The sequence below is a fragment of the Pan troglodytes genome, chromosome 4 (genome assembly GCF_028858775.2).
Source record: "Pan troglodytes isolate AG18354 chromosome 4, NHGRI_mPanTro3-v2.0_pri, whole genome shotgun sequence".
NCBI classification, from domain to species: Eukaryota; Metazoa; Chordata; class Mammalia; order Primates; family Hominidae; genus Pan; species Pan troglodytes.
Genome location: NC_072402.2, coordinates 136,283,808 through 136,304,974, shown reverse-complemented (window position 1 = coordinate 136,304,974; position 21,167 = coordinate 136,283,808). Strand labels below are relative to the sequence as shown.

Here is a 21,167-nt window from a genome sequence, read left to right as displayed (position 1 = left end):
GCCACCACGCCCGGCTACTTTTTCGTATTTTCAGTAGAGACGGGGTTTCACCGTGTTAGCCAGGATGGTCTCGATCTCCTAACCTCGCGATCCGCTCGCTTCGGCCTCCCAAAAGTGCTGGGATTACAGGCGTGAGCGCCCGGCCAAGCTCAGCTATTTTTTTTTCCCTTTGTGCAGGCTAATTGGCCTAATGTTCTGTGTGAATCAAACGCTTTGTAGTTGGAAACCCAAGACCCCTGTGATAAAACGCAACACGAAATTGTTTAACGTCTGCATATCCAAGTGTCTTTCAAGTTGTGAACAACGGGCGGGACCAAACAACAAAAGTACTGACGTCCTCACTTCACAAAGCCACAAGACAAGATGGCGCCGTCCTCCAGGAGCGGGAGCTGGGAACACGTCCACGCCCGGGGGGTGTGCACGCGCCCGGGCTCGCCCCAGGGAACGCTGGCGTGCACTCGGGCACCCAATGAGCGCTGTAGTTAGTCTCCACCCATGTTTTGTGCCACTCCTTGCGCACATGCGCTCTAGGTTCTTAGCTGGATGTCTGTTGCGCAGGCGCAACAGGCTCCTCCTCCCGCGCAACTGACGCAAGAAGACTGTAATCGGTTCGCAATTTATCCCGTGTGACCTTGAGTCTTTCCTGTCGCCGAGGACCGGGGCTGTCCGAGATACCGCCTTCATACCCCTCTTCCTTCCCTGGACTCTTTCTGAGCTCAGAGCCGCCGCAGCCGGGACAGAAGGGCAGGCTTTCTCCAACCGTCATGCTGCGGAGCATATTACATGTACGCCCTGGCTCCGGGAGCGGCAGTCGAGTATCCTCTGGTCAGGCGGCGCGGGCGGCGCCTCAGCGCAAGAGCGGGCCTCTGGGCCGCAGTGACCAACCCCCGCCCCTCACCCCACGTGGTTGGAGGTTTCCAGAAGCGCTGCCGCCACCGCATCGCGCAGCCCTTAGCCGTCGGAGCGGTTGTTTGCTGCCTCGTACTCTTCCATTTATCCGCCATGATAAGTGCCAGCCGAGCTGCAGCAGCCCGTCTCGTGGGCGCCGCAGCCTCCCGGGGCCCTACGGCCGCCCGCCACCAGGTGAGGAACTGTGGGACCTTCCCGAATGGGGTCACGGCCTCGGGCCTTGGGCCTCGGGCCTCGCTGCGGCAGGCCGCGCGCCCTTTAGGGTTTGAATTCTCCAGGATAGGTCAGGCGGGAAGGAAGGTAACGGGCCTTCCATAGTTAGCGCTGCCGGCTCAAGATTTTGCCCAAGGTTTTGCCTCCGGCTTGGGCCCTGCTGAGTCACACCCCTCGCGATCTAGAGTGTCATTTTAAAATTACCAGGTAGTGGTCCTGATGGCCTGTTCTGTGGCTGAATGGAAAGGTTTGGCCTTGGGGGTGAGGGATGCAGTCTATTGGGAAAGCCACTATTTTCAGTTTTATTTTTGGCTCCTCTACAGAATACAGAGTGTGTAAGGATCCCGTTGATACGGTGAAATAAAATAAGAAAGCTTTGAGTCGGAACTCCAGTTTTCGTGCTTAGCAACATTTTCTCAAAATCTGTGGTGTAAGATTGTACTCGTTTGTTACTTCAGGAAGAAAAGCAGATCGTGGGGCGGAGAAAAGGCTATGGAGTGGTTACTTGTTTTGTAAAATAAAAAACAAATGCTTTGGAGAACAGGAATTGTATGTGGGCATTAAGGAAGGCTTGGAAGGAGCCTGAGGTTAAGTTGTAATAAAGGTCTTTTATCCTAGTGAAACGCCACTACTTTTCTTTTTTCTTTCAAAGACCCTTAGTAACTCTAGTTCTTTTAAACTAATTGCACGGCAAGGTAAGGGGAAGTGTTTTCCCCCAGGGGACATCTGGCAATGTCTGTGGATATTTTAGGTTGTCACTAACTTACTGGGGTGCTTATTGGTTTCTAGGGTGTCGAGGCCAGGGATGCTGCTGTATATCCTACAATGCACAGAACAGCCCCCACCACAAAAATTTGGCCCAAAATTAACAGCGCCACGGTTGAGAAATCCTACTGTAATGTGATTCTAAGGCCATCTTTTATTTACCTTTTTTCATCTTACTTATTTGGGAAACTTTAATATTTACTGTTTTAGTAGCTTAATGTTTTTTATATATTAAGTGAGCCCAAGTTTTCTCTTTTTCCTCCCAGGATACACACTGGTTGGTGACTGAGTCAGTTTTTTCTTTTTTAGGATAGCTGGAATGGCCTTAGTCATGAGGCTTTTAGAATTGTTTCAAGGCGGGATTATGCGTAAGTATAATATCATTTCCTTTGAGAGGGAATACATATTAAACTTCAAAGCAGTGTTTTCTACATTTGTGATTATTCTTCTCTGTAATTATTTATCTGTATTTATTTAGAGATTATGTAGTATACCACTGTTAATTTTCCAATTAAATATTATCTTCCAGTGACTTTGGTCTATCAAGATAACAATAGCTGTGACACTGTTCTAAATGTCTTACAGATCAGAAGCAATCAAGGGAGCAGTTGTTGGTATTGATTTGGGTACTACCAACTCCTGCGTGGCAGTTATGGAAGGTAAACAAGCAAAGGTGAGCATGATTGATAACTAGTACCTTATCCAGAATCTGTCCAGAATTCTGTGCTCTTTTCCTTAGTTAAGGAATTTGAGAACCTGATTTGCGCTTTTTTTTTTTTTTTTTTTTTTGGAGACAGTCTCTATAGCCCATGGTGGAGTGCAGTGGCACGGTCTCCGCTCACTGCAACCTCTGCCTCCTGGGTTCAAACAGTTCTCCTGCCTTGGCCACATAGCTGGGATTACAGGCGTGAACCACCATTCCTGGCTAATTTTTTGTATTTTCAGTAGAGACAGTTCCACTGTGTTGGCCAGGCTGGTCTTGAGCTCAAGTGATCCGCCCACGTTGGCCTCCAAAGTGCTGGGATTACAGATGTGAACCACTAAGCCTGGCCTGGAAGTACTTCCAACTAAAACAGCAAAAACATAACTATAGATCAGGGCTGACCGGGCATAATGGCTCACGCCTGCAGTCCCAGCACTTTGGGAGGCCAAGGAGGGTGGATTACCTGAGGTCCCAAGTTCAAGACCAGCCCGGCCAAAATGGTGAAACCCCGTCTCTACTAAAAATGCAAAAAATTGGCCGGGTACGGTGGCTCACACCTGAAATCCTAGCACTTTGGGAGGCCAAGGCGGGTGGATCACAAGGTCAAGAGATCAAGACCATTCTGGCCAACATGGTGAAACCTGTCTCTACTAAAAATACAAAAATTAGCTGGGCGTAGTGGCACACACCTGTAGTCCCCGCTACTCGGGAGGCTGAGGCAGGAGAATCGCTTGAACCCAGGAGGTGGAGGTTGCAGTGAGCCAAGATCACATCACTGTACTCCAGCCTGGGTGACAGAGCGAGACTTTGTCTCAAAAAAAAAAGAAGAGACTATAGATCAGGTTTTTCATACCCAATGTTGGGACAAGAATCTTTACTTCCACATGGAGAATTATATCTACTTCTAAATTTTTTGGGGGGTTGGCCACAGATATCAGGCATATAGGAAAAATGCCAAGAAGCCCAAATTAGGGCCAAGAGAAGGAATAATCTCTTGGTGCCAAACAAGTGGGATAAGAAGACCATAGACAGTTCAGGTTATTTCAGAAGAGGAGATTGGGGGTAAAGGAAGTATGAAAGCAAAAGAGGCCATGAATGGAAGAAGCAAGAGTCAAGAATTCCAGGTGCTCTAAATCTTGCTAAGAACCCGGTGGGAATAAAGGTTGCATGTACAGAGTAAGGAGGCTTCAAAAGAAATAGCCTGCTCCAATGAACAACATGCATTACTTCAGAGATGAAGCTCCACTTCTAGTCTGTCTCTGCACACCCAACTTTGTTTCAATTTAGAAAATGCAGCACTTTGGTGGTTACCAGAGTAACCAAACAGTGCAAGCCATTCCCACCCCTCTTAATAGTAAATTAGTAGTCCTACCTCTATACCACATTTAAATCCTTTTCTGGGAAGTTAGATACATACAATTGTCAGCACTACAAAGGTTCACCTGACAAGAGTCTTAAGCAACCAAAGCAGCTTTTAAAATGTAAATCAGGGCCAGGCCTGGTGGGTCATGCCTGTAATCCCAACACTTGGGGAGGCCACTTGAGCGTGGGAGTTGAAGATCACCCTAGGCAACATAGCAAAACACTGTCTCTACAAAAAATTAGCCGGGCATAGTGGTGTGCCCCTGTAGTCCCAGCTACTCTGGAGGCTAAGGTGGGAGGATCAGCTGAGGCTGGCAGGTCAATGCTGCAGTGAGCCGTGACAGTGCCACTGCACTCCAGCCTAGGTGACAGTGAGACTCTGTCTCAAAAAAAAAAAAAGCCAGGCGCGGTGCCTCACGCCTGTAATCCCAGCATTTTGGGAGGCCAAGGTGGGCGGATCGCCTGAGGTCAGGAGTTCGAGACCAGCCTGGCCAACTTGGCAAAACTCCATCTCTACTAAAAGTATACACACACACACACACACAAAATTAGTTGGGCGTGGTGGCAGGCACCTGTAATCCCAGCTACTCAGGAGGCTGAAGTAGGAGAATTGAACCCAGGACAGGGAGTTTGCAGTGAGCCGAGATCGTGCCACTGCACTCCAGTCTGGGTGACAAGAGCGAGACTCCCTCTCAAAAAAAAAAAAAATATAGTAGTTTGAAAGTAAAGGGCTAAAGATACCTTAAATATCTACTGTTCATTAACTATCAGCAGTAAAGCATGCCCGGTAGTATTGTTGATGTGCATTTGTTTTGCAATTTGGGAGCTGTTTTTGTGTCTTAAATGATTGCTGCAAAGATACCAGTAATAGGCTGGGCGTATTGGCTCATGCCTGTATCGCAACACTTCGGGAGGCTGAGGCGGGCAGATCACCTGAGGTCAGGAGTTCGAGACCAGCCTGGCCAAAATGGTGAAACCCCCATCTCTACTAAAAAATGCCAAAAAATTAGCTGGGTGTGGTGGTGCACGCCTATAGTTCCAGCTACTAGGGAGGCTGAGACAGAAGAATCGTTTGAACCCAGGATGCGGAGGTTGCAGTGAGCCAAGATTGTGCCATTGTACTCCAGCCTTAGCGACAGAGTGAGACTCCATCTCAAAAAACATACCAGTGATAACTACAAACTTACTCTCTATCACATTTTGGGAGTTTAGGTGCTGGAGAATGCCGAAGGTGCCAGAACCACCCCTTCAGTTGTGGCCTTTACAGCAGATGGTGAGCGACTTGTTGGAATGCCGGCCAAGCGACAGGCTGTCACCAACCCAAACAATACATTTTATGCTACCAAGCGTCTCATTGGCCGGCGATATGATGATCCTGAAGTACAGAAAGACATGTGAGTAACAGCAAAAGTTTTTTGCAAAAAGCAGTTATTTGCAAGGGCCACACAGAAGAGCCTCAGCATGTTGATGAGGATCCCTGGAGCACCTTACTTTAGTAATTTTACTTATTGTCCCTAGGGGAAATCTGTACCACTGCCAAAAGGGTAATCCCTTTAAAAAATTCATTTTTGGCCAGTGCAGTGGCTCACACCTGTAATCCTAGCACTTTGGGAGGCCGAGGTGGGTGGATCACCTGGAGTCAGGAGTTCAAGACCAGCCTGGCCAACATGGTGAAACCCTGTCTCTACTAAAATACAAAAATTAGCTGTGCATGATGGTGGGTGCCTGTAATCCCGGCTACTCAGGAGGCTGAGACGGGAGAATCACTTGAACCCGGGAGACGGTGGTTGCGGTGAGCCGAGATCACTGCCACTGCGCTCCAGCCTGGGCTGCTGAGACTGTCTCAAAAGAAAAAAATTCATTTTTGTCTTTACAGATTAGGTCTTTGCTATGTATTGACATGATACATGAAAATTTGCAAAGCATTCCTAAACCACATAGTTCAGTGTTGAATACATAAGGCAGAAATGGCAGGTTCTATCATGTGTTGATCCAGTACAGAAAAAGACTTGATTTTTCTTTTTTCTTCCCCCCTCCCAATAGAGACGGGGCTCACTATGTTGCCCAAGTTGGTGTTGAACTCCTGGACTCAACTGACCCTCCCACCCCAGCCTCCCAAAGTATTGGGATTACAAGCGTGAGCCACCATGCCCAGCCTGCCTTTTTCTAAAATAGACATACTAGAGGCTCGGTGGGGTGACTCACACCTGTAATCCTAACACTTTGGGAGGCTGAGGTGAGCTCAGGAGTTCGAGACCAGCCTGAACAACTTGGGGAAAAGCCACCTCTGCAAAAAATACAAAAAAGAGCCAAGCTCGGTGGTGCGCGCCTATAGTCCCAGCTACTAGTGAGGCTTGAGCGTTGAGGGGCGGAGGTTCCAGTGAGCCGACATCATGCCATTGCACTCCAGTCTGAGTAATAGCAGTGAAACCCTGTTTCAAAAAAAAAAAAAACTAGAAGCATAGGTAGAGTTTCCTGTTGTATACAAAATGTTTTAGGCCTAGAGCAGTGGCTCATGTCTGTAATCCTAGCACTTTAGGAGGCAGAGGTGGGAAAGACTGTCTGAGGCTGAGTTTAAGACCATCTAGGCCAACAAGGCAAGACTGTGTGTGTCTCTGTCTATATATATATAAATTAAATATTTTTAAAAATTTAAACAGCTTTATTGAGCTTGAGTAGAATATGAATTCTGTATGCATGGAGTTGCGTGGACCTCTATGACTGGCTTCTTTCACTTAGCATGTTTTCAAGGTTCATCCATGTTGTAGCATGTGTCAGTACTGCATTCCTTTTTATGGCCAAATAATACTATACCGTATGGACATACAGCACATTTTGTTTATCCATTTGTCAAGTGATGGACATTTGAGCTGTTTCTGCTTTTTGGCTATTAGAAATAATGCTGCCATAAACATTTGTGTACAAGTTTTTGTGTGGACATAAATATTTCCATTTGTCTTAGAGAGTAGAATTGCTGGATCATACAGTAACGGTTTCATCAAATTATTCTAAAGTGGCTGCAAAAATCTTCTGCCTGGGGCGCTAAATAAAGAATGTTGAGGTTTCATCATAATGTTTTTATATGTTAGTGATTGCTTTTTATTTATTTCATTTTGCCTTGTAATTCTCATAAACCACGTTAGTGATTGCTTTCTAAAGAATTTCACAAACTGTCATTTGTTGGCCATGAATGAGTCTCTTGGGGTGGAAGATGGATGTTCATGGTATGTGGTAATTTTGTCATGGTAAGTTGTTCAGGTAGTTTTCTCTAATAGAATTTTTGTGTCTTACAGTAAAAATGTTCCCTTTAAAATTGTCCGTGCCTCCAATGGTGATGCCTGGGTTGAGGCTCATGGGAAATTGTATTCTCCGAGTCAGATTGGAGCATTTGTGTTGATGAAGATGAAAGAGACTGCAGGTGAGTGGGTTTAGTTCACATCTGGGAAAGTTCTAAGAACAATGATTCCTGTGAGATCACTAGCTCCCTGTGCCCCAGCTCCTGTAGATGAATCTGTGGTCCCTTTTGTATAGAAAACCTAGGAATGGCAAAACTGTGTTACACTTCATGCTTTCCCTGCAGATTGAATTAATCTTCAAATTTCACTAATGGTGGCTGGCTTGTTTCTTTTTTTCCAGTAGGGGGTAATGTTCTATATTGAAAGCCACAAGACTACACATTAAGCTTTTGTCCCTGTTAGGTATAAATTAGAACTTCCTATTTGAAGTGGCTGTTGTAAGTCTAAAGGTCATTGTAGTTTAGTGAACCTTCACTAAAATGTTGAAAGAGTGATCTTAGGGGTTTCTGTTTTTTGGGGGTTTTTTGTTGTTGTTTTTTGAGACAGAGTTTCACTCTTGTTGCCCAGGCTGGAGTGCAGTGGCACGATCTCGGCTCACCGAAGCCTCCGCCTCCCGGGTTCAAGCGATTCTCCTGCCCTCTCCCTGCCCCGCAACTTAGCTGGGATTACAGGCATGCGCCATCATGCCTAGCCACTTTTGTATTTTTAGTAAAGAGATGGGGTTTCTTCATGTTGGTCAGGCTGGTCTCGAACTCCCGACAAATCAGGTGATTCATCCGCCTCAGCCTCCCAGAGTGCTGGGATTACAGGCATGAGCCACCGTGCCTGGCCGGCCGATCTTGGGTTTGTTTGTTTGTTTTGAGACAAGAGTCTCGCTCTGTCACCCAAGCTAGAGTGCAGTGGTGCGATCTTGTCTCACTGAAACCTCCGCCTCCCGGGTTCAAACAATTCTCCCGCCTCAGCCTCCCGAGTAGCTGAGATGACAGGCATGTGCCACCATGCCTGAATAATTTTGTATTTTTAGTAGAGATGGGGTTTCTCCATATTGGTCAGGCTGGTCTCAAAACTCTCAACCTTAGGTGATCCGCCCGCCTCAGCCTCCCAAAGTGCTGGGATTACGGGTGTGAGCCACCGTGCCTGGCCTGATCTTGGGTTTTTAACCAGTGTATTTACTTGGAGTGTTTTCCTGCAAGGACATATTAGGTCACTTACCAAAAGACTGAAGAATGTTGTCTGTGGCTCCAAAAGGATGACACAGGTTGTTGGGCTATATTAATAATTCTGTTCTGACAGAATTCCATGATTGAATTTCATTCTTTTCCAGAAAATTACTTGGGGCACACAGCAAAAAATGCTGTGATCACAGTCCCAGCTTATTTCAATGACTCGCAGAGACAGGTGAGGTCAATTAGCATTCTTATTCACAAAAAGTAAGGTGCCTGGGATGGAAGGGTATAAAAATGTTTTTCTCTTTGTTTTCTCTAGGCCACTAAAGATGCTGGCCAGATATCTGGACTGAATGTGCTTCGGGTGATTAATGAGCCCACAGCTGCTGCTCTTGCCTATGGTCTAGACAAATCAGAAGACAAAGTGTAAGTTTGTGCAGTAAATTTCTCACCTGGATGTGTGAAACTAAAGTGTCACTTAATTTCTTAGTAATTGAGCCTTTTACTTAAACTAAATAGTGCTTTTACTGATTTTAAGTCTGTATTGTCTTTGTTTTTTCATTTCAAAACCATTCTTTTGTTTTCTTTTGGGCCATGGTAATTTAACTAGTACATATCTCAGGGAAGTAGCTTAGATTATCTGTATTTGGTTATTGAAATTTATATCCTGGTGATAAGTTTTGTTCTTAAGGATTTCTTTTCTTTTTTTTTTTTCACAAATCATTTACAGCATTGCTGTATATGATTTAGGTGGTGGAACTTTTGATATTTCTATCCTGGAAATTCAGAAAGGAGTATTTGAGGTGAAATCCACAAATGGGGATACCTTCTTAGGTGGGGAAGACTTTGACCAGGCCTTGCTACGGCACATTGTGAAGGAGTTCAAGAGAGAGGTGAGTTACCAATGTGGTTAATATGTAGACGTTGGGATATTGAGAAATTCTTTGTTCAGATTGCTCTTTGCTTTGTTTACGAGTTCAGTTCAACCCCCTTATTCTAGACACAGATACTCTTTTCAGAATAGATTATTTTTTTTCCCTACACATTAAGGGTAATAAAAAGTAATTCATGCTTATATATAAAGGTATGACTTCATTTTGTGTTGTTCCACCTTATTACTGCAGTTTAAATTTATCACCTCACTAATGCTGGTGTTTGGTGTTCAATGTCTTCACTTTATAGACAGGGGTTGATTTGACTAAAGACAACATGGCACTTCAGAGGGTACGGGAAGCTGCTGAAAAGGCTAAATGTGAACTCTCCTCATCTGTGCAGGTGAGACACGGAAAATTCGAGCAGTCTTGATTGATATTTTCAGCCGGAGCTTATTTAAAATAAATAGTATTTTCTAATTGGCCTAATGTCAGTTGAGTTTTTTTTGTTTGTTTGTTTGTTTTTTCAGTTTTCTGGTTTCTAGAGACCTTTGCCATGAGCACAGGGACAGTAAGGTCTTTAGTTTCTTTATGAGCTGAAATTTTTTTAGCCACCCAAATCAGTTACGTATACTGGAGCTAAATAATGTGTGAATGATGTGCTGGGTGTACTTGTTTGCCTTTCAGTTAAAGACATTTATTTTAAAACCAGCTCTGGCAGTGTTTAAAACTAGAATTACTAGCTTGGAAAAACTGCTGTCTTAACTGACAATATTAAATAACCTCTCCTTGTGAATTGGAGAGTCTCTGAGTGTCTTTTTTTTTTTTTTTTTTTTTTTTTTTTTTTTTTTGAGACGGAGTTTTGCTCCTGTTGCCCAGGCTAGAGTGCAATGGCGTGATCTTGGCTCACCGCAACCTCTGCCTCCTGGGTTCAAGTGATTTCTCCTGCCTCGACCTCCCAAGTAGCTGGGATTACAGGTGTGTACCACCATGCCTGGCTAATTTTTGTATTTATAGTACAGACAGGGTTCTGCCATGTTGGCCAGGTTGGTCCTTGGACTCCTGACCTCAGGTGATTGACCTGCCTCGGCCTCCCAAAGTGCTGGGATAATGGGCATGAGCCACTGAGCCCGGCTAATTGTCTCTCACTTAATAATTTGAAAAATTAGCTGGTCATAGTCTATACAACTGTGGTCCCAGCCACTCCAGAGGCTAAGAGGATTGTTTGAGCCCAGGAGGTCGAGGCTGCAGTGAGCCGTGATCACACCATTTCACTCCAGCCTGGGTGACAAATGAGACCCTGTGTCAAAAAATGACAATAATTTGAATCACCAGTCTAGAAAAAGAGCTGAAGCTTGTGCAAGTTTCCGTCTGTGAGCATCAGATTTACACAGCCTCTTTGTCAGCTTGGTTAGCTCCAGTTCTGAGAGGTGAAACTTGACTTCACCACCAAGAATAGAATTATATAAACCATGTTAGATCTGTGTTAGAGACCCATGAAGATAGAAAGCAGCAGATCTATTTCCGGTGTCTTGGGTGACAGCAGGAAAAGCAGAGCGGTGACACCTTTATTTTGATCACCCACAAGGGAAGAGGTATTTATGATGGTTGTCACTGTGGTTGCTGCTAATGAACCTTCCCCTCAAACCTGGATTTTTTTTTTTTAAGTGGCTGTGAGGAGTGACATAGTTATACACACGCATCCATGGTCTTGCTGATGTTACTTTGCCCCTGCTATCATGGAGTGGCAGAACATTGCAACGTTGGTTAGGGTTGAGGTTGAAATACCTGGCACTGCCAGAAGATAAGTTTGTAATTCTTCCCAGGGATTTGACATTTGGGGTAGGGGATGCGAGGTGTTGGAAGAGATTGGTTGGTTTTAATTAGTGTGGCTGCATCCTATTGATAGACATTTTGATTGTTTTCCAGTGTTTATTATAGCAAGATGTATTGAGCATCCTTACACATTCAGTTTTGCATAGGTGATTTTAAATCTATAGAATAAATTCTTAGCGTTTATTACCCTCATGCAGATTATATTGTGGTTTGGAAAGATGGACATTAATTAGAACAGATTAGTAAACGTTAAACTAGAAGTGATACAAAGTAAAGGTTAAGGGTGGTTCTGCAAGCATTCTGCTGGGGTTCAAGTCCCCATTGTATCGCTTATTAATTGGTGATCTTGGATGAATTAACGTTACTATTACTTATCTACAAAACAAGGATAATAGTGGTACTCTTCCCTTAAGAGTTGTGAGCATTACCAAGTTCATAAATATTACACGCTTAGGAAAACATAGGAAATTGTGAATACTCTAAATGTAAGTTACTATTAATGTAACAAATGGTAAAAATGCAGTTACAATTTAAGAAGGGGCCGCACTTTGGGTGGCCAGGGCAGGAATATCACTTGAGCTCAGGAATTGGGGACCAGCCTGGGCAAAATAGTGAGAACCCCCGTCTCTACAAAACTAGCTGGGCGTGGTGCACTACACCATAGGTGCGTGCCTGTAGTCCCAGCTACTCAGGAGACTGAGGCACAAGAATCTTCTGAGCCCAAGTGTTTGAGGCTGCAGTGAGCTGTGAATGCCACTGCACCCCAACCTGGGTGAAAGAGCAGGTCTCTTAAAAGCAATCTAAGAAGGGGCCGCACGCAGTGGCTCACATCTGTAATCTCAGCACTTTGGGAGGCCAAGGCAGGTGAATCACTTGAGGTCAGGAGTTCCAGACCAGCCTCGCCAACATGGTGAAACCGTGTCTCTACTAAAAATACAAAAATTAGCCAAGTGTGGTTGCAGGTGCCTGTAATCCCAGCTACTCAGTAGGCTGAGGCAGGAGAATCGCTTGAACCCAGGAGGCAGAGGTTGCAGTGAGCCCAGATGGCACCACTGCAGTCCAGTCTGGGTGACTGAATGAGACTCTGTCTCAAAAAATAAAAATGAAAAATAAAATAAAAATAATCTAAGAAGGTACCTGAGAGAGGTGTTCAGCATAACAAGAATAGCATCTGAGAGATGAGTTTATCAGAAAAAGATAAATGGGCATGTGTAATGGGTTAAGAGTAAGGCTCTCAGGTGAAGACCTGAGAAAGGGCCAGAGTGGCCAAAAGGGCAGAGTGAAGATTGGGGTCGGTTGTTGGTGGGCATGGAAAATGAGGCTAGAGCAGGCTTGTCCAACCTGCAGCCTAGAATGGCTTTGAATGTGGCCCAACACAAATTTGTAAACTTTCTTAAAATACTGAGGGTTTTGTTTTTTGTTTTTGTTTTAAGCTCATCAGCTATTGTTAACGTTAATGTATTTTATGTGTGGCCCAAGGAAGCCAAAAGATTGGATACCCTTGGGCTAGAGGCTTTATAGATTTGGGATTTGGTGTCTCTCCCAAGATAAGTGAATACAAACCCCAGAGGAGTTGAGGATAGTAACATGGTCATGTGTCGATTTGTGAAAAGCCCTTGGCTGGAGTAGAGTGGAGAATTGTGAAGGGCAGAAGGCACCCTGAGTGGGTGTGGGGGGGCTATTGGTAACCATGTGTTGAGAAAAGACTTGGATGAGAGTGAGAGTAAGACATAAGTGGTTGGGTTTGAGAGAGGAGGGTAAGGAAAGAACATTGTGATAGATGTTGGAGTGGTTGTAGAGGGTTGAGAGTTAGTGCTGGAGATTTTCAGGTTGCCATTAGCTTTTAGTGTTTAGAGTCGTGCTACTATAATAGCCAAATACGGGTTTTGAATTAATTAAAATTAAATAACATTTAAAATTACATTTCTCAGTTACACTAGTCTTATTTCAAGTGCTCAGTAGTCATGTGAGTGGTTGCTGAATTGAGCAGCATAAGGAGCATTTTCATTGTCACAGAAAATTCTACTGGATAGCATTGATTTAGATAATTCTGTGTTCTGATTTGGTTAATCAACATTTTGCAAAAAAGAAATTGTCAATAATATTTAGGTATTACTATTCTACAGATGGTGTGTTAACTCTATTTATTAAGTATTCAAATGTTTAGGATACTTCTCCTGAAGAAAGATGGTTAAGGACTCACTCTCAGTTACACACTGTAAGATCCCATGTTGTACTGGGATTTGGGATTTATTAAATACTGGATGTTACATGGTGTGACTGTCAGCTGCTCTCCGTGGATGTGATGGCCATACAAGTCAGTCCTCATACATTAATGAGAGCATGTCTGTAGCTTTCGTATCACTTGTAAACGTCCTGGAACTTACAGAGCCCAGGGTTAATGGCATGTTATTTGGTTCAGAACATAACTTTGACATTTCTCTTCACCTACATGGGATATTTTTAAAACTTGGTGAAGGAAAAACAGTAGTGTGGTTCTAATGAATATTTAGTGGCAGAATAGTTCTTTATCTTCTGAATGGGGATTTTTTTCCTGCTTATCTGCTGCATTCTTGTTAATAACTATAAACTTTATTAAAACATTCTATAGTGCTTATCTCTGGGGAGATAAAACATTGTTTTTTTGTTTTTTTGAGATGGAGTTTCACTCTTGTTGCCCAGGCTGGAGTGCAGTGGCACAATCTCGGCTCACCGCAACCTCCACCTCCCGGGTTCAAGCGATTCTCCTGCCTCAGCCTCCCAAGTAGCTGGGATTACAGGCATGTGCCACCACACCTGGCTAATTTTTTTTGTATTTTTAGTAGAGACGGGGTTTCACCATGTTAGCCAGGATGGTCTCGATCTCCTGACCTCGTGATCCACCCGCCTCGCCCTCCCAAAGTGCTGGGATTACAGGCGTGAGCCACTGCGCCCGGCAAAACATTGCATCTTAAAGAGTAACTATTCTTGGCCGGATGGGGTGGCTCACACCTGTAATCCCAGCACTTTGGGAGGCTGAGGCAGGCGGATCACGAGGTCAAGAGATCGAGACCATCCTGGCCAACATGCTGAAACCCCATCTCTACTAAAAATACAAAAATTAGCTGGGCATGGTGGCACATGCCTGTAGTCCCAGCTACTTGGGAGGCTGAGGCAGGAGAATCACTTGAACCTGGGAAGCGGAGGTTGCAGTGAGCCAAGATCATGCCACTGCACTCCAGCCTGGCGATAGAATGAGACTCTGTCTCAAAAACAAAAAAAAGTATTCTTGGTGACTATTCATTTAAATTAGATCTCACCCTCCCTGTGGTTTTGCAAGTCTTCTGTCCTAGGGCATGGTCATATTTTAGTTGAAATAATAAATGTAACCGTCATTTGGCCTGCTCGCTGACATGCAATTAAACATTTCATTTGCAGACTGACATCAATTTGCCCTATCTTACAATGGATTCTTCTGGACCCAAGCATTTGAATATGAAGTTGACCCGTGCTCAATTTGAAGGGATTGTCACTGATCTAATCAGAAGGACTATCGCTCCATGCCAAAAAGCTATGCAAGATGCAGAAGTCAGCAAGAGTGACATAGGAGAAGTGATTCTTGTGGGTGGCATGACTAGGATGCCCAAGGTATGGACCAATGGAATTCTGTCATGGAGAGAGGGGGCTGGTGCATAGTGTATTCTTGGGACAGGTGGCACAAATATATGGCCCATTCTGCTGGGGTGACCTAAAAGGGAGATGAGATTATATCCTCACTAAAGAATTCTTTTCTGTTTGTTTTGTTAAAATTGAAGAATAGGCCGGGCATGGTGGTTCACGCCTATAATCCCAACACTTTGGGAGGCTGAGGCGGGCAGATCACATGAGTCCAATTTTTATATATATATGTATGTATGTATGTATGAAAAATTAGGAGGGGCAGAATTTCTTTAGGGGCAGTAGCAGGGAGGATCCCGAACTCAGTCATAGAATTTTTAGGATTGAAACAAAGTTTGAGGTCAGAGAGGAACATAAAACCTTGGTAATACCCCGCCCCCGGCCACCATCTTTGTACATGTGTCTTTGCAGCTTAGTGCATCTCTTTGACAAAGATTTGTGCAATGATGTATTTTATTCAACACATCATTCTGAAAGAACGTGTGGAAAACTAATGACTGAGCACAAACCTGTTGAAGATGCAGTTCTTCTTGGTAGCCTAAATAGGATTATCTTGGACCTAAGATAGTGACCTTGTTTTTTTTCTTAATTTTTCCATTGAAATACATGGCCTTAAGGAAATATGCAAAAAAAAAAAAAAAATGAACCTGGAAAAAAAAAGGTCCTGGACCAGGTGGATGCCTCATATATTAAGAAATCCCCGAGGCCGGGTACAGTGGCTTACGCCTGTAATCCCAGCACTTTGGGAGGCCAAGGCGGGCGGATCACGAGGTCAAGAGATCGAGACCATCCTGGCTAACACGGTGAAACCCTGTCTCTACTAAAAATATAAAAAATTTGGTGGGCGCCTGTAGTCCCAGCTACTTGGGAGGCTGAGGTAGGAGAATGGCGTGAACGCAGGAGGTGGAGCTTGCGGTGAGTGGAGATTGCGCCACCGCACTCCAGCCTGAGCCACACAGCGAGACTCCGTCTCAAAAAAAAAAAAAAGAAGAAGAAAAAGTATCCCCGATGCTATTCAAATGGAACTTTATCACTAATAAACACAAGGGAAGACCATGCCCCATGTTAGCAATGCAAATTATTGCTACAGCTGCCTATGATAATTTGGTCTTTAGTTGATAATATACAAGAGAATGTGGACTTCTAAGTCCCCTTGCCTTGCATCCTCTGTTTCAAATGATTTAATGTGTTGTGTAGGAAAGCAGATAATAAAACTTAGGAGAATCCTTCCCAGATTTACAAGGGTCATGAAGGAGATACTTCTATAGATATAAAGTGTATGAGTGTTAGAAGATCATTAGCAGGAACCCAAGTACGAAATGGTTATTTGAATAAACATTCTCAGATTTGAGTTAGCCTGTCTTGAGATCTGGCTGGGAGCGTAGGACACATGCTCCCTTTTGTTCTCCTCAGGTAGTTCCCAAGTGTGGGCTGACAGTTTCTTTTTCCTTGATGTTCAGGTTCAGCAGACTGTACAGGATCTTTTTGGCAGAGCCCCAAGTAAAGCTGTCAATCCTGATGAGGCTGTGGCCATTGGAGCTGCCATTCAGGGAGGTGTGTTGGCCGGCGATGTCACGGATGTGCTGCTCCTTGATGTCACTCCCCTGTCTCTGGGTATTGAAACTCTAGGAGGTGTCTTTACCAAACTTATTAATAGGAATACCACTATTCCAACCAAGAAGAGCCAGGTAAGAGCCATCACTTCCTACCTTGTCACATGGGTTTTAGGTTCTATGACGGATGTAATTGCAGCCACTTTCATGAGTTTTTTCTAGAAAACTTCATTTTTTTCTGTTTTACAGTTTAGAATATTAAACAGATAACTGTGGGTGGTGAGAATCCTGTGTTTTGTTTTTTGTTTTTTTGTTACCAGAAAAGTTCTTACATGTTAGCTGGTAGTGATGATTATAAGAAGGACATCAGTAGTCTCCTCCACAGGATTAACATAATTTGCTAAAAGGGATCTCAGTCATTTGAGACTGAATTCCCTGTAGTCTTCTGTTCTCAAAGACAGTAAAAAGGATAGTCTGGACCAGACTTAGGGGAGTGTTCTTATCTTATGGATGAATGAAGGGGGTGGTATGAGGGTGCCGAGATACCAAGCAGGGCTACTTGGACATGGCTTGTTCTTGAAGTAGGAATTATTTGTGGCTGGGCACCGTGGCTTATGCCTGTAATCCCAGCACTTTGGGAGGCTGTGGCGAGAGGATCACTTGAGCTGAGGAGTTTGAGACCAGCCTGGGTAACATGGTGAAACTCCCTCTCTCCAAAAAGTTAAATTAGCCGGGCATGGTGCTGTGTACCTGTAGTCCCAGCTACTCAGGAGGCTGAGGTGGGTGGATCACTTGAGCATGGGAGGCAGAGGTTGCAATGAGCTGAGGTCATGCCACTGCACTCCAGCCTGGGCGACAGTATGAAGTGAGGCCTTGTCTCAAAAAAAAAAAAAAAAAAATTATTTCCTGACTTACCCAATCTTGTGATGTTTTTCCATAAAACTATGGTTGTTGGTATATTTGTGCCGTGATGTATTTGTCAACACATCACTCTGAAGAAAAGTATGTGGTGACTTCCTGTGACTGAGCATGATACATCTTCTTTCTCTGATCCCGTTTCCCCAGATGAGCATGTTTCAACATTTTAGTTCCTTTTGAGGACTTCTGTCCTAATGCTGCGTCTTTGTACAATGCATTTGCTTAGCTGAAACAGTTGCTATTGTATGCCCATTTGCTGTACTAATCCTACTTCTATTCCCTATAAAGACATCAGCCTTTGTTCTGAACATACCGTAAATTAGGAGTCTTCCAGTCTTGGAATGTGAACCTTTGGCTTTCATTTTTTCTATAGAAATGGAGTAGGTTAATCACATTGCCAACCCAGGAGGGTTTCTTCTTCCCTAGGTATTCTCTACTGCCGCTGATGGTCAAACGCAAGTGGAAATTAAAGTGTGTCAGGGTGAAAGAGAGATGGCTGGAGACAACAAACTCCTTGGACAGTTTACTTTGGTAGGTATTGTGAATCCTGAATACTATGCCTCCTTCACTGTAAAGTGAGATAATATTCTAAGCCATAAAAATATTAGTATAAACTGCTGGCATACACGTACATACTGAGTAGTCTTGAGAAGAAGGGATGCAACTAGATACCCATGGCATCAGTTTTTACCTGAAAGCCTTGCTTTTTCCTTGTGCCTTAGGAATTTCCTCAGAAATAAACTCCTGATTACTCATTTAAAAGACATTTGATATTGTTACTGGTTTCTGATCAGCATTGCTTATTGGTTATTGGTGAGGTGAATAATAGTGAGGAGATTTGCTATCTGTCATTTAGTGTGTCCACAGGTACATACAGCCATTATGGTTACTTGCTATAGCTAAACTTCACTGATATAAAACCAGTTGATTTCAGGCAGCAAACTACTACTGTTGCTTATAAACTTTGTGTTTTGTACATTAAATCACTTGTTTCTCCCAGGAACCAAGTGACTTGTTTACTAGAAAACCATATAGATTTGGAAATAATAGCACTGGACCCCTCTGTAAGAGGACCTTACTCTGGATATTATTTATTTTAGATTGGAATTCCACCAGCCCCTCGTGGAGTTCCTCAGATTGAAGTTACATTTGACATTGATGCCAATGGGATAGTACATGTTTCTGCTAAAGATAAAGGCACAGGACGTGAGCAGCAGAGTAAGTCACCTTATTTATCAGACCCTAAGAGTGAGGTGAGGGAGGTCTTGGGAATAGACCCTCTTAGGATGATGAGTCCTCTTTGCCCCTCAGTTATCAGATTTACTTGTACAAGTGTAATGTTTATTCCCCCCAAACAGGCACTGAGCCTGTGGATTGCTGAAGTTTTGATGGGCAAACAGGCCAGTTGGTGTTTGTGTATATATTGGGTCCTTGGTTTCATTTTGCTTTATAGGACTATAGGGTATTTCTCCTCTTCATAATTTGTATCAAGATTGGCTGCTATGAGCAGGAGTACTCTTAATGCAATGGAGGAAGAAGAGGCATATAACTTCACCTGGGAATTAATGAAATGCTTTCTGTTTACTACAGTTGTAATCCAGTCTTCTGGTGGATTAAGCAAAGATGATATTGAAAATATGGTTAAAAATGCAGAGAAATATGCTGAAGAAGACCGGCGAAAGAAGGTGATTACTTCTTGTCTTCTGAACTTTAATCTTAGTAAAGCTCAGTCTTGACAGTGGGAGTTTGGGGCTGGGCGCAGTGTCTCACTCCTGTAATCCCAGCACTGTAAGCCCACTGCCAAGGTGGGCAGATCGTTTGAAGCCGGGCGTGGTGGTGCACGCCTGCAGTCCCAGCTACTTGGGAGGCTCAGGCAGGAGAATCGCTTGAACAAGAAAGTGGGAGAGTTTGGACATGTCATAGGTTGTGGGTAAGAGAAAACCTAAGATAATCTATTCTTCCTTCCCCGTTGTTTATACCTTATGTTTGCAGTGCCTTTATTATTTCTTCTGTTTTCCCTGTCACAATTCTGATGTTCAAAATCTAGCCCAAATCTCTCTCAAAGCCATCCCAGACTATTTCATGCCACTCTGATTTCTCCCTCTTACTCTATTTTTATCTGTAACTGTATGTAACACATAGCTTATTGTCTGAGTATAGACATTCAGCAAACTTTGGTTGATTGGAAAGTCTTCGTTTAAACTTCTAATTTCTCTAAGGAACGAGTTGAAGCAGTTAATATGGCTGAAGGAATCATTCACGACACAGAAACCAAGATGGAAGAATTCAAGGACCAATTACCTGCTGATGAGGTGAGTTCTATTTTAAAGTAACTCAAGAGGTTGAACACATTTTTACCAATGCCAGTGAAGTTTATTTTTCTGTGGGTTTTGATAGGGGTTTAATTATTTTAAAATATTTCTAAATAGTACTTCTACTTGTAATGGTACAGGAGACCTGGAAAAGTAAGGACTTTTGTTTTCTTTTTTTAAGTGCAACAAGCTGAAAGAAGAGATTTCCAAAATGAGGGAGCTCCTGGCTAGAAAAGACAGCGAAACAGGAGAAAATATTAGACAGGCAGCATCCTCTCTTCAGCAGGCATCATTGAAGCTGTTCGAAATGGCATACAAAAAGGTACAAGGGCTGAAGTGGATTTTGATTCTAACTTGATCTGGATGGAACTGTTCTTGATGACTGTCACTGGTGGCTCCCTCCATAGCCATTTGTGGAATTTAGAGTGAGATTAGAGTTGGGAGATAGTCTCCTGCCGTCTTGACTCTACTTTGGCATTGGAGTTAGTGTCAAAGGGAAGGAATCCAGAAACCACCAGTAGGGTAGAAAGTGGGGAGGGGGAGTGGAATAGAAATGAATGATGAGGACATATGTGGGTCCCTCATCTTGGAGTGCAACAAAGAGCAAATGGTTAGCTCTAACGTTAAATCTGAGTGGCTCTCAAATGTTTTCTTAACAGATGGCATCTGAGCGAGAAGGCTCTGGAAGTTCTGGCACTGGGGAACAAAAGGAAGATCAAAAGGAGGAAAAACAGTAATAATAGCAGAAATTTTGAAGCCAGAAGGACAACATATGAAGCTTAGGAGTGAAGAGACTTCCTGAGCAGAAATGGGCGAACTTCAGTCTTTTTACTGTGTTTTTGCAGTATTCTATATATAATTTCCTTAATTTGTAAATTTAGTGACCATTAGCTAGTGATCATTTAATGGACAGTGATTCTAACAGTATAAAGTTCACAATATTCTATGTCCCTAGCCTGTCATTTTTCAGCTGCATGTAAAAGGAGGTAGGATGAATTGATCATGAAGATTTAACTATTTTATGCTGAAGTGACCATATTTTCAAAGGGTGAAACCATCTCGCACACAGCAATGAAGGTAGTCATCCATAGACTTGAAATGAGACCACATATGGGGATGAGATCCTTCTAGTTAGCCTAGTACTGCTGTACTGGCCTGTATGTACATGGGGTCCTTCAACTGAGGCCTTGCAAGTCAAGCTGGCTGTGCCATGTTTGTAGATGGGGCAGAGGAATCTAGAACAATGGGAAACTTAGCTATTTATATTAGGTACAGCTATTAAAACAAGGTAGGAATGAGGCTAGACCTTTAACTTCCCTAAGGCATACTTTTCTAGCTACCTTCTGCCCTGTGTCTGGCACCTACATCCTTGATGATTGTTCTCTTACCCATTCTGGAATTTTTTTTTTTTTAAATAAATACAGAAAGCATCTTGATCTCTTGTTTGTGGGGGTGATGCCCTGAGATTTAGCTTCAGGAATATGTCATGGCTCATGCTTCCCATATTTCTCAAAGAGGGAAATACAGGATTTGCTAACACTGGTTAAAAATGCAAATTCAAGATTTGGAAGGGCTGTTATAATGAAATAATGAGCAGTATCAGCA

General features: G+C 43.5%; 1 protein-coding gene and 2 non-coding genes across 4 annotated transcripts; all 3 read left to right on the top strand.

Moving 5' to 3' along the window:
* The first annotated feature begins 545 nt into the window (after window positions 1-545).
* Window positions 546-20,998, top strand: HSPA9 (heat shock protein family A (Hsp70) member 9). Of its 2 annotated transcripts, none has more exons than XM_001171426.6 (17): window positions 546-1,083; window positions 2,197-2,255; window positions 2,473-2,560; window positions 5,165-5,346; window positions 7,246-7,370; window positions 8,573-8,646; window positions 8,734-8,840; window positions 9,145-9,307; window positions 9,597-9,689; window positions 14,540-14,749; window positions 16,240-16,467; window positions 17,677-17,781; window positions 18,351-18,468; window positions 18,841-18,935; window positions 19,470-19,562; window positions 19,744-19,884; window positions 20,222-20,998. In XM_001171426.6, exons 1-17 carry the CDS (start codon window positions 784-786, stop codon window positions 20,297-20,299), a joined length of 2,259 nt encoding a protein of 752 aa, XP_001171426.4. In that variant the 5' UTR covers window positions 546-783; the 3' UTR covers window positions 20,300-20,998. The 2 variants fall into 2 exon arrangements, with proteins under 2 accessions (XP_001171426.4, XP_063667609.1); XM_063811539.1 differs by having other exon boundaries at window positions 902-1,083; window positions 2,154-2,255.
* On the top strand, window positions 15,218-15,285 carry LOC112209335 (small nucleolar RNA SNORD63). Its single transcript, XR_002944076.1, has one exon. It is a non-coding gene; the product is annotated as a small nucleolar RNA SNORD63 (small nucleolar RNA).
* Window positions 17,295-17,364, top strand: LOC112209336 (small nucleolar RNA SNORD63). The gene has a single exon (XR_002944077.1). It is a non-coding gene; the product is annotated as a small nucleolar RNA SNORD63 (small nucleolar RNA).
* Window positions 20,999-21,167: the final 169 nt, after the last annotated feature.